Source organism: Rhinoderma darwinii, chromosome 1 (assembly GCF_050947455.1).
Source record: "Rhinoderma darwinii isolate aRhiDar2 chromosome 1, aRhiDar2.hap1, whole genome shotgun sequence".
NCBI classification, from domain to species: domain Eukaryota; kingdom Metazoa; phylum Chordata; class Amphibia; order Anura; family Rhinodermatidae; genus Rhinoderma; species Rhinoderma darwinii.
The window spans coordinates 124,456,950-124,470,277 of NC_134687.1; the positions used below are offsets into that span (position 1 = coordinate 124,456,950).

General features: G+C 42.5%; 2 protein-coding genes across 3 annotated transcripts in view; one reads left to right on the forward strand and one right to left on the reverse strand.

The window, feature by feature from the left end:
- Positions 1–251: 251 nt before the first annotated feature.
- ERCC8 (ERCC excision repair 8, CSA ubiquitin ligase complex subunit) lies at positions 252–2,142 on the reverse strand. Its single transcript, XM_075860355.1, has 2 exons — positions 2,038–2,142; positions 252–1,801 (listed from the first exon to the last, which is right to left on the reverse strand). Exon 2 carries the CDS (start codon positions 1,698–1,700, stop codon positions 501–503), a length of 1,200 nt encoding a protein of 399 aa, XP_075716470.1. The 5' UTR covers positions 1,701–1,801; positions 2,038–2,142; the 3' UTR covers positions 252–500.
- An 18-nt stretch (positions 2,143–2,160) lies between these two features.
- The window catches only part of FBXW7 (F-box and WD repeat domain containing 7), a 184,250-nt gene continuing 173,082 nt past the window's right edge, over positions 2,161–13,328 (forward strand). The window contains exons 1-2 of one of the 2 annotated variants that reach the window (XM_075860349.1): positions 2,161–2,317; positions 9,064–9,461. The gene's annotated coding sequence lies outside the window, so the exon portion shown is untranslated. Of the gene's footprint in view, positions 2,318–8,513; positions 8,536–9,063; positions 9,462–13,328 lie in introns of those variants that run through there. The other variant, XM_075860350.1, reaches the window with a different exon arrangement.

Genomic DNA, 13,328 nt, shown 5'->3' on the forward strand with positions numbered 1-13,328 from the left:
TAGGGTAGAACTATATTACCAGAAATATTTGAGCTATAAAGTAAAAAAAGCTGATTTTTTACTATTTTTTTCAAACTATAAGCCCAAAAAAGCAAAAATTTGGTGTGTAAAAATGATAAAAACAACTCTGCATTGGTCACAGAAACCCCCCACAAAACCTGGGCACTAATCTAACAAATTAAAACAATATGACCGTTTAACAAACGCAGCTAAAAATGAATAAACAGTGCATGGTCCTGAACTGGTTAAACTGAAAGGGTGTCATGTAATAGAAAATGTGCTGCAGGATAAATATTCCTGTACATCAGCAGCTTGCACTAGTGGTAACCACTAGAACTGTGGGCAAGGCCAGTGAAGTGTATCTTTTACTATGCTTAATAGGAAAATGACATCAATACAATTAATATTCCTCTAATAAATTACACCACCACAACATTCTCTTCTAATAAACTACAGATTTGTTTCTTTTTCATATTTTTATTTTCTTACAAACACTTGCTTCAGCCATCCTCATCACTGCTGCTCCATGCGTCTTGAAATGCAGGATGAAGATGGACCTTTGACCTTGACTTTTCACTGTCATTATCGGGAAGAGGTTCCCGTAGAGCCGGAACCCATGCTAGAACATTACAGTCTTTGCTGCCACTGTAAAGCTCCTGGTAGTGAGGCTGAAACACACAACAGTTCACATCATTATAATGCCCCCTCAGCACACTTATCTTTACACCAGCGTGAATGGTATACAAAAAAATGGTACTGTCATAGGGCACAAACACAAATTCTGGGCTACAACCCAGTGACACAGTAAACTTGATGCCTTTTCTACTGTCATTTGAAACTTTGCCATAATTGACCAGAGTGTTTTCCCCTGTCGCGCTATTCCACAGGCGCATTCGGTCATCTGTGCCAACGGTTAATAAATGAAGCCCATCACTTGTAAAGCATAACCCATTCACTCTTCCATTGTGGGCAGTGTTTGTAGCTTCTGATGAAGATTTGGACTTTTCTCCATTGAACCGGTCCAACGTTTTCAGGCAACCGGCAGCTTTGCGGACATCCCACAGTTTCACTTGGCTGTCAGCGCTTGCAGTGGCTAAAATATAGTCAGATCTGGGAGACCAGCAGACGGACAGGACTTCGCCTCTATGACCCTGTAATATGTGAGTGCTAGAGCCAGATTTTAGGTCACAAAGCTGCACTTTGGGGTTTTTCGTCCCCACTGCTATTAGGGTATGCTTTGTGGCCAACGGAGACAAGTGGTGGCTATAAACATTCCCATCGAAATGAAAGACTTCTGCAAGTTGCAAGGAATTGGTGTCCCATATTTTCAGAGTTTTATCAAATGAACTTGATGTAAACATGCCGGTGTCATGAGGGTACCACTGCACCGTCTCAACACTAAACTTGTGCACATCGGGGTGGCCTTTGCCCACTTTACACAGCGCTTTACACGTACGGGAGGGAGTTTTGCTGAAACTTTCAAGGTCATAAAGAACAATGATCCCATCAGCCCCACCAGACAGCATATATCGACCTTCCACCGGTTCAATGTCAAGAGTGTTGACTCCATTTTCGTGCATTAGTTCAACATCTCGGTCTTTGTTTAACTCCAAGCTCAGCACCCGGCGCGTGGATTCTGCCCGTCTGAGACGAACTGAGCTATCTATGCCACACAGTCTGGACCAAAGGAATCCTAGCATTCTCCAGGAAAATGATGAAGAATATAGAGGATAAAAAACATTTGTATCACTAAAAGACCAGCGCGAGTTACTGTACACAGGCCGGAGGGGCTGGTGGTTCCCTGAAAGAAAAGGAAACTAGGAATATAAAACCAGAATATCTGTATATAGCACATAGAAACGAGCCCTACACAAAAAGTCTCCTGAATGCGCCAGACAAATGGTGGAAGTCTATTGATATACACACCAGCTACACGACTGAACAGTTCATAGGAATAGTACGGTCTCTAGATGGCGTCTAATACATTACACACATAACCCGAGCATCCCCGGACAGGCGCCTGCTGTGCATAAATACCTCCTAGTGCCCAGCAGCCACCATCATGACGATAATAATAATAACAACATTAAGGCACGATACTACTTCTTCCTTCCTGCCTTCGTTTCCGGCTCTCGTAGATGACGTCACTTACCCTGCGACGAGACAGCACTAGTTGTTGCCGAGCGACTGACGTCATCCCGGCGCGCCCTCTCTCCTCCGTGCTTGTGTCTCTCCGCGAGCACCTTCCGCCAAGTGTGCGTGTGCCAGTGTATGCTCCAGCCCCGGCCAGACCCGTTGGACACGTGACCCCGATCAGGTGACCCCCCCGATTCCGTGTTCCCCGGTACCACATTCACAGGATGTGTGTCCTGTCCAGTGTGTGTGTATACATATGTCTCCCCCGCACTGTGTAGGAGCTGACCTCAAGATGTGTGTGTGTACATATGTCTCCCCCGCACTGTGTAGGAGCTGACCTCAAGATGTGTGTGTGTACATATGTCTCCCCCGCACTGTGTAGGAGCTGACCTCAAGGTGTGTGTGTGTGTGTGTGTGTGTACACATATGTCTCCCCCGCACTGTGTAGGAGCTGACCTCAAGATGTGTGTGTGTATACATATATATATATATTTCCTTCTATACTTACCCACACCCAAGTTTATGCATGAATCTGAATCTCCCCAAACTCTCAGTTAAGAAATATTTATTATTTTTATAGCACCAACACAGATTAAAATCCACCCACACTTGCAGATTTAGTAGAAATCCATAGACCTGTGAGTAAATCTTCATTCAGAAGTTTGATTTCTATAACACACGTTTTGGGTGTCATTATTTACGCATAAGATAAGACCAACCAATTTGATCTGTCGTCCGTGACTCTTCCGACACGTTATTTCTATGGGGGGTAAACAATGTCAGGTGGAAAGAAAGGAATTTCTAGGTAATAGTGAAACCTGTACAATCCCTGCTGTCCCACAGGCGACCTCCTCTGTATCAGACATATTGCGATGACGTAGGAGAGAAGTCATGGCTAGATGCTTCTGTGTATGTAGGGATTGATTGTCCAGCCTTTTAATTTCTGACCCAGATTTCTTCCATGGGTCTGGTCTTCTCTCTAAGCGGCGGGCTGTAATGCTATATGTTGTAATGTTAACGTGCTATGCAAAAATAGTCCGAACATGCTGTATAATGGGGCACTGCACCCTGTGGCTATCCAGCTGTTGGGACATTACAACTCCCAGCATGGCTCTCAGGGCATGCTGGAAGTTGTAGTTTAATCAAAAGTTGGGGTTTATTGATGTAAAATGCACTTTCGGTAGTCACAAAGTTGAATGATTTCACCTTTTCCCACTTCTGTAGCTTTCTAGTCTGCTCAGCGCCGAACACATGCCCTCCACTGTTATAGACAGGCGATGTTTTTCTGTTGCTGCTTACATATTCTAGTACTCGAAGTGAGACGTTAACAGGCATCTGTTCATATTACAGTATAATCTCTGGAATAGTCTATTAAACGAGTTGATTTACATTTTTCGTTTCCTGTTGAGATGTTTTTTAGGAAATTTTACTTGGGGGTGAATGAGTCTAATGATTTATGCACACGTCATTACTGACTCTTAATTGTAGACACACGTGCCAACTTCTAGTGTTTCTCGGAATCACTGTTTTCTCACCTAGATGCAATGCAGTATATATGACCGTATAGTATGAGCCCATAGCAGGCTATAGGTGCCGTATTATGGATGTGTACAAGAGCCCTAAGGGGTCTTCCTGTCACTGAAACAATCTCCAGGCTTGATCTTCAGTTTAAGGCTGGGTTCACACGACCATGTTACGTCCGTAAAGTACGGAACGTATTTCGGCCGGAAGACCCGGACCGAACACACTGCAGGAAGCCGGGCTCCTAGCATCATAGTAATGTACGATGCTAGGAGTCCCTGCCTCTGTGTGGAACTACTGTCCCGTACTGAAAACATGATTACAGTACGGGACAGTTGTCCTGCAGCGAGGCAGGGACTCCTAGCATCGTACATCACTATGATGCTAGGAGCCCGGCCCCCTGCAGTGTGTTCGGTCCGGGTCTTCCGGCCGAAATACGTTCCGTACATTACGGACGTAACATGGTCGTGTGAACCCAGCCTAAGGGCTTTTACTGATCACATTCAGTGCACAGCAGCGCGGGTGAGGTCTCATGGCAGGCCAATGAGCTGCCAACCTGTAGTGGTAGCTCGTAATTCCTGATGGCCTAACAGGAGCAGAATAATGAATATTCATGAACAACTATTCTTGTTAAAGTGGTTTTCAGCTGATCATAATTAATTGTAAAAAAAAATCATTGTGTACCATAAAATATTTTGGTAATTTTATTAATTAGTTTAGTCAAATTTTCTAGATGTAAACTCGACCAAATTGGTTTTGTTTACACGTATAACTTAGTTGTGCTATACGTGCTCTGTAGCTTCCCGGTCCCCGCCTTGAGAAAAGCTGGGAGTCTGCAGTAGTGTTGACAAGGCGCCCACTGTTTGCTTGGTGCATGTGCAAGACATCAAGAAATAGCATTTTGGTTACAGATGCTCCTCTTACCTTATTATCATCACTTCAGTGCTGGGGAGCCAAGGCCGGTTTGCTGCCTGTCAGTCATAAAGTATCGATACGTGCTTCCAACCACCCGAAAAAAACAATTTTGTCTTATATAGTGAAACATGGTCTACTGGAGGACTGTATCAATACAGTGAAACATGGTCTACTGGAGGACTGTATAATACGCTGAAACATGGTCTTCAGGAGGACTGTATGAATACGCTGAAACATGGTCTTCCGGAGGACTGTATTAATACGCTGAAACATGGTCTGCTGGAGGACTGTATAATACGCTGAAACATGGTCTTCTGGAGGACTGTATTAATACGCTGAAACATTGTCTTCTGGAGGACTGTATTAATACGCTGAAACATTGTCTTCTGGAGGACTGTATTAATACGCTGAAACATGGTCTGCTGGAGGACTGTATAATACGCTGAAACATGGTCTTCTGGAGGACTGTATTAATACGCTGAAACATTGTCTTCTGGAGGACTGTATTAATACGCTGAAACATGGTCTTCTGGAGGACTGTATATTAATACGCTGAAACATGGTCTTCTGGAGGACTGTATTAATATACGCTGAAACATGGTCTTCCGGAGGACTGTATTAAGACGCTGAAACATGGTCTTCAGGAGGACTGTTTTAATACGCTGAAACATGGTCTTCTGGAGGACTGTATTAATATGCTGAAACATGGTCTTCAGGAGGACTGTATTAATAGGCCGAAACATGGTCTTCAGGAGGACTGTATTAATAGGCCGAAACATGGTCTTCCGGAGGACTGCATTAATACGCTGAAACATGGTCTTCAGGAGGACTGTATTAATACGCTGAAACATGGTCTTCCGGAGGACTGCATTAATACGCTGAAACATGGTCTTCTGGAGGACTGTATTAATACACTGAAACATGGTCTTATGGAGGACTATATTAATACACTGGAACATGGTTTTCCGGAGGACTGTATTAATACGCTGAAACATGGTCTACTGGAGGACTGTATCAATACAGTGAAACATGGTCTACTGGAGGACTGTATAATACGTTGAAACATGGTCTTCAGGAGGACTGTATCAATACGCTGAAACATGGTCTTCTGGAGGACTGTATATTAATACGCTGAAACATGGTCTTCTGGAGGACTGTATTAATACGCTGAAACATGGTCTTCAGGAGGACTGTATTAATACGCTGAAACATGGTCTTCTGGAGGACTGTATTAATACGCTGAAACATGGTCTTCCGGAGGACCGTATTAATACGCTGAAACATGGTCTTCCGGAGGACTGTATTAATACGCTGAAACATGGTCTTCCAGAGGACCGTATTAATACGCTGAAACATGGTCTTCCGGAGGACTGTATTAATACGCTGATACATGGTCTTCTGGAGGACCGTATTAATACGCTGAAACATGGTTTTCTGGAGGACTGTATTAATATGCTGAAACGTGGTCTTCTGGAGGACCGTATTAATACGCTGAAACATGGTCTTCTGGAGGACTGTATTAATACGCTGAAACGTGGTCTTCTGGAGGACCGTATTAATACGCTGAAACATGGTCTTCTGGAGGACTGTATTAATACGCTGAAACATGGTCTCCCGGAGGACTGTATTAATACGCTGAAACATGGTCTCCTGGAGGACTGTATTAATACACTGAAACATGGTCTTCCGGAGGACTGTATTAATATACTGAAACATGGTCTTCTGGAGGACTGTATTAATACGCTGAAACATGGTCTCCTGGAGGACTGTATTAATATGCTGAAACATGGTCTTCTGGAGGACTGTATTAATACGCTGAAACATGGTCTTCCGGAGGACTGCATTAATAGGCTATGTTCACACGGAGTATTTTGGGGGAGGAATATCTGCCTCAAAATTCCGTTTGGAACTTTGAGGCAGATATTCCTCTCCCTGCACGCCGATTTTCGCGGCGATTATCGCGCCGTTTTTCGCCCGCGGCCATTGAGCGCCGAGGGCATAAAACAGCGAGAAATACCCTTTCTCCTGCCTCCCATTGAAGTCAATGGGAGGTCAGAGGCGGAAGCGCCCGAAGATAGGGCATGTCGCTTCTTTTTCCCGCGAGGCAGTTTTACTGCTCGCGGGAAAAAGACGCCGACTCCTCCCATTGAAATCAATGGGAGGCGTTCTCGGGCCGTTTTTGCCGAGTTTTGTGACGCGGTTTCTGCGTCAAAAAACTCGGCAAGATACCCCGTGTGAACATAGCCATACGCTGAAACATGGTCTTCTGGAGGACTGTATTAATACACTGAAACATGGTCTTCTGGAGGACTATAGTAATACACTGGAACATGGTTTTTCCCGGAGGACTGTATTAATACGCTGAAACATGGTCTTCCTGAGGACTGTATGAATACGCTGAAACATGGTCTTCTGGAGGACTGTATGAATACGCTGAAACATGGTCTTCTGGAGGACCGTATTAATACGCTGAAACATGGTCTTCCGGAGGACTGTATTAATACGCTGATACATGGTCTTCTGGAGGACTGTATTAATATGCTGAAACGTGGTCTTCTGGAGGACCGTATTAATACGCTGAAACATGGTCTTCCGGAGGACTGTATTAATACGCTGAAACATGGTCTTCTGGAGGACTGTATTAATACGCTGAAACATGGTCTCCTGGAGGACTGTATTAATACACTGAAACATGGTCTCCTGGAGGACTGTATTAATACACTGAAACATGGTCTTCTGGAGGACTGTATTAATACACTGAAACATGGTCTTCTGGAGGACTGTATTAATATGCTGAAACATGGTCTGGAGGACTGTATTAATACGCTGAAACATGGTCTTCTGGAGGACTGTATTAATACGCTGAAACATGGTCTTCTGGAGGACTGTATTAATACACTGAAACATGCTCTCCTGGAGGACTGTATTAATACGCTGAAACATGGTCTTCTGGAGGACTGTATTAATACGCTGAAACATGGTCTTCTGGAGGACTGTATTAATACACTGAAACATGGTCTTCTGGAGGACTGTATTAATACACTGAAACATGGTTTCTGGAGGACTGTATGCATAGTATGTGATGAAACTGAAATCTGGTTATGGGTGGTCTTCTGGAGAGGTTTTACTGTACAGTAAAGACCACCAGCACCTGCTGGATGTTTCTTCTATTGCTATTCAATGGCCCTAACGTTTTCGGATTGTTGTCAGGCCATACACCTTTTTGATAGGGAGACTGAAATACTCCCTTATGAGTAATTTCCGTGTGACATTCCAATTTTCAGGGGTGCTTCCCTTGTTGGGCTTGTTTTGTATCTGCGGTGTTTCTTAATGTTCTTGCTTGGCTTTGCACATCCGTTAATCCAGAATGTGTGATAATCTAGCACTGGTTTGCCTATTTTGTGGCCTTTTTAGATCACCCTTTTCCCCAGACTGTAAATTGTCAGTTCTCTGTGTTCTAACTTCACTTTTTTCTTTATAAAACCATCATGCAGATGACTAAAATGATGGCGCGATGGTCATGTGATGAGCGCTGATTCGGCAAATTTTTTACCTCAAAATGGGTAATCTACTATATCTGCCCTGTGTGAATGGTGCGTAGCTGCGGGTGATGGCAGATAGTCAGTCTTTAATAGGCTGTGACGTACACGAAGCTTGTAGAGGTGACATATTTGAAGTGGTGACAGCAGGAGATGCATGGCGTTCTGAGGATGTTGTCACGTTCTGGCTTTAGAGGGTTATTCATCTTGTGTAACTGTACTCCGTAGCATTGGGGTTACTGGGTGGCGGTGCTGGTGGTAGATAATTGATTTCTTGTTTCTGTTTTGTGTTTAGTTGAAGGTTGGTATTATCACACACCCTGTGACAACACCAGATGAAGTCAACCACATCACTGTCTGCTGCGTGTCTCAATAAAGAGCCACTGTTCCCTGACTGAAAGCGTACATAGTCAACCTATCAATAGTATGTGTCACGTTCCTTTGTGCTGGTTATTGAACAGACATTTGGTGTTCATCAGAAACTGCATGGAAAGTATGAATGTTATGGCATACATAGCACAGTTCCCCCAGCAATAACAGCTGATCGCAGGGGGTCCTAGACGGGACCCCTGCCAACAGCTTGACACACGAGTTGATAAGCCCCTTTGAACATGTGACCTACAAGGGTCTTTAAACCTAAAAGAATAAAATGTTTAGAGCAATTCAACCCAAAATGTATTACAGATGTAATCCACAATGTCACATACATGTCACCCTGCTTTCCCAGAGACGGATATAACTAAAACAGCTGAATAGGGCTTTTAGCATGATGGAAGAGGACGTCCTAGGGACATAAATTGACTTTTTTTTTAAATTTGGCAATGTTTTTTTATTTTTCGTGCTGGAAGACTGACCTGGAGTGTCTGCTTGTAATTTTTAGATGATTTTCTTCATTATTTATATCCCCATCAGCGTGTACTAACATACATAAATGCTGTTTTTCACCCCACAGATACCCGCTCCAGGTCACATTGGCTGAGTCGTTCAGATCTGGCTCATCCGTCTTCAAAAGCGAGTCATTAAAGACCTAAGACACGAGGAATATGTCTCTGAGCAGAGGTAAACAAATGATGAGGGGTCTCTGAATATCATCATCCAATGCTGGCATTGTCAAAGCTTCAGAAAGGAATCAAGCAAGCCATTCCAGTGTAAAGGAGTCGTCGTTTACCCAAACCACAAGTTGCCAGCTGAAGTTAAAACCCCCCCCAAAAAACAAGAAAAGAATACTGTTCCAGATAATCCCGGCTATGGATCTGTTACATACATCCTGACAGCAGCACAACTGAGAGGCGCATAGATTCAAAAGGGAATTGGGAGAGTCACCAGCAGATCGGCTTCCTGCTCCAACAGGTGAGTTCCCATGGAGGGTCCTATCATTGGGAATCTAACGCTTTATTTATATTATCGTATGTGTGTGTATGTGTATGTATATATATGTGTGTGTATGTATGGGTATGTGTACATATATGTATATGTATGTGTGTGTGTGTGTGTATATATATATATATATGTATATGTATATATAGTTAACAATGACATTGTGGTTTTCCGTTTAGAACTAATTACAATGCAGATGCCTAAAGTATATAATTGAATTATAATTTTTCATTTTCTGACCTATATAGTTAATGTTGATAAGGTGAAGCTTTCCTTCACATATAGGTTGTATGGGTTTTCTCTGTTGTGCTTCGTAACATTGACCTTTCAAGGATTGTCATACATGGTAGCCAGTGTATACATGGAGCTATACAAAATACGATATTCATTTTATTTTTATTTTTTTGTTCCTATAGATATTCTGTATTCTGAATTTGTGTTCTGTGCTGCCAAATGTGGGTCACAGGAATTTAAAAATGTCTTGTCTAATGATGTGTAGTTACTTTAACGTGTCGATATGTGTGAAGAACTATTCCGATGGGGTATGTTGTTGTGTAGTGTAGGTGCCCCCTGTTGTTTGTCTCGGAGTCTTTTAAACGTCACAAGCAGGTTTTTTTTTTTAAATTTAAAAACAATCCTTATACGTTGTAGGGCCATTTACTATTCTAGAACAAATGCAAACCGCATGCCTCATACGTGACAACTAATCTATTGCTCTGAAACGCCGTCATGGTTTCCATCACAACGGAAATCATGACCGCGGTGCCAGATCCGTCACATAACAGACATCAATGGAGCCCGACGGACCATATTGACTATAATGGGTGGTGTCTGCCGTTTTGACGATAAGAATAGCGCTGCATCAAATATAACGAGTCTACCAACTGAGGCTCCGAATGGAGCCTTGGACAGTAGTGTGAACTCTGCCGAAAAAAGTTTGCGTTGCTTTTCGCAACCGGGAAGGTTTTTAGCTTTCAGTTTCTAGGAGCATTTATGAAAATGATGTGATCTGGTTGGTTGCAATGAGCATTATTGGCATTTTTTGAAAGGACCTTTTTTGCATGCGGCCCAGCATGTCTGTTTCATGTTGTCCAGGTCTACGTGCAATGAGTAATTTATTAAGGGAGGAGTTGTATGCATAGGAGTACAGTATCACACCCCAATTTTATGCTGCATTTTTAAACTTAACTCTTTCCAGCAAGGTAATTACAGGTGCAGTAGATTTTCTTTCAATGAATACAATTCCACAATGTATCCTGCCGTAAATTTAAAGGGGTGTTTTGGTCTTCTGTAAATAAAGCTTATTTGTTGTATAATAAAACTATTACATACTTCTAATATGTTTTGTGTTTTCAAGATCTTTGCATGCTGTCAGTGAATGGGAACATTCTTGCTTCTATCCAGAGGCTGAGAAACCGGTCCAGATCATGTCCAATGGACACAGATGCAGAGCTTGTTACAAGGGAGAGCTCTGATACACATGATGGGGTTGCCCATATGTACAACCCCTATCGAACACTAGGTCAGGGTCAGGCTCCTCTCACCCCGTGCTATGAGCTGGTCCGTATAGCTCCTTATTTCCCCTGCAGCGGCGGCTGTGGGACCTGCTATTTGCCACCGCTCTATCACGTAGAGGGGTTCAAGCCAGTGGTCATTGAGATGGGAACTGTGCACCTTTGTAAATTGGACACGATCGAGATATGTTCTCAATCTCCTAGATGGGAATAGGAAAGTTCACATTCAATGATAGCAAGCAGTGATCTTTAAAATGGTGAGGAATTTAAACACAAGGTATGCTAGAAAGTTATTTTAAAGTGATACTGTCAGAAACTACTACTGACGACATCTACACAAATTGGCAGCATCAGACCAGGCGGACCGGTTCAAACTAGAAAACCCCTTTTTAATCCCTTTTTTTTTTTACCTGGCTAACGTGGTTGGTTTCTGGTTGGTTTTGATGTACATCTGAGTGCCCTTCTGTCTATGAACTGTCTGAGGAGGCACAGATATTGGTGGTCAATACCCGTGCCTCCTGCCATTGTGTTTGGACCTACGCCTACTACAATGCTATGCTAGTTATTTTGCCTTCATTATTCGTGACTGTATAGTGCTATGACTATAGTCAAATCTAATATGGCATAACCGGCGTAGGTTATGGTGCACGGTGAATAGTCCAGCAAAAAACGATGGAATAGAAGCCTCTGCTGAGAAGTAAAAGGTTATTTTTGTAGCTTCTCTTGTGGTCCATTGGGAATCTTTAATCATCTTCTATTTTGGTTGACAGCTTTGCAGTCAGTTCGGAAAATATCGCAGGAGAAAGTGCTTTTTCTATTGCTGTGTGGATGGTTGATTTTTGTCTTTTCTATTTCTGTTTTTTTCTTTTCTTCTTGATATAGAAATATTGGAAAATATAAAAAACTATACACATGATTCCTCAATACCCATTTGCATTCTCCTTTGTACAATATTTGGCATGTCAGTATTTAAAATAAGAAGATAAAAATTAATAAAATGTATTTAACATGGGAGTTACCAGGATCTTGGTTTAATAATACATTGATATATTTTAAGAGTAGTGTAGTACACATATTGTCCTCTAGGGATAAAGAAAATCTCCATAAACAGCAGCAGACCCTAAAAACGACAGTAAATGTAATTGCGCTGTTTTTTTTTAATCAAACCTCGGTGTGTTATTTAGTTGGCTTGTATGGTTTTGATTTTAGAAGTCGGACATTAATATACTGTGTATTCAGTAGCTGAATTTCTGGTCCTAGTGGTTCGTGTACATGGTGCACATTGCACCCCAAGGTACAGTATGGGCCCAAAACCAGGCTATGGCTGCCGGCTATGTTCTGGATCCACACAACACAGGTCTGTAATATGGCTGTGTGCACGAGTCCTTAGGATTTGCTGCTCATCTATGTGTTATTAGTTCTGAGCTATGAAAACACGAAGGCTACATTCAGATGAGCGTGTCCGATTTGCGTGAGTAAAAACACAGCATTTTTCCTACACTTCGTGTACGTTGCATATTCGCATCAGTGGGCTTTGCGTGTAAAATGCGTTTTTCACCTCCGTGCAAGCACTTTTTTTTTTTACTTTTTTATTTATTTCTCTGCTTTTCTATGTAACTTCCTTGAAACATGGGCAGCACAACGGATGTCGTCCGTGAGCTGTCAGTGGTTTTCACGCACTCCGTGACTTCAATGGGCGACTAGGTGAGCAAAAACGCACCAATATAGGACATGCAGTGAGTTTCACACAACGGATTCTCGCTGTGGGAAAACTCACGCATTTGTGAATAGCTCCATTGAAATAATGGGTCCGTGTGCTGTGAGTTATTTCAACGCACCGCACACGGATGAGGAACGCGCTCGTCTGAATGAGCCCTATATTGCCATGTACGTGTATTGCTGTGTATTAAAGGGATAACCTAAATGGCCTTGTTGCAGAGACCGACTTCCATTGGCAGTACACTTGGGCCGTAGCTGTACAAGCGTTTGACACATTCACAAACTGGTTGCAGTTTGTCTGTGTTTCATGGATGCGATCCAAAAGAGAAAAGCGTCTTAGATCTGATTGCTAGAGTTAAAGGCAGCACACCGTGCCATAGCTGTAGTGTAGTGTGTGAATTTGACTTACTGATATATATAGTCATTTATAGCTTAAAGGGGTTGTCCGCTTTCAGCAAATTAATGTACGTTTTTTTGGTTTTTTTTGAATAATGAAAATTTTCCAATTCACTTTCTGTACAAATTCCTCACATTTTTCAAGATCTCTGCTTGTTGTTATTCAGTAGGAATATTCATTGTTTACATATAGTGGATACAATTCTGTCCA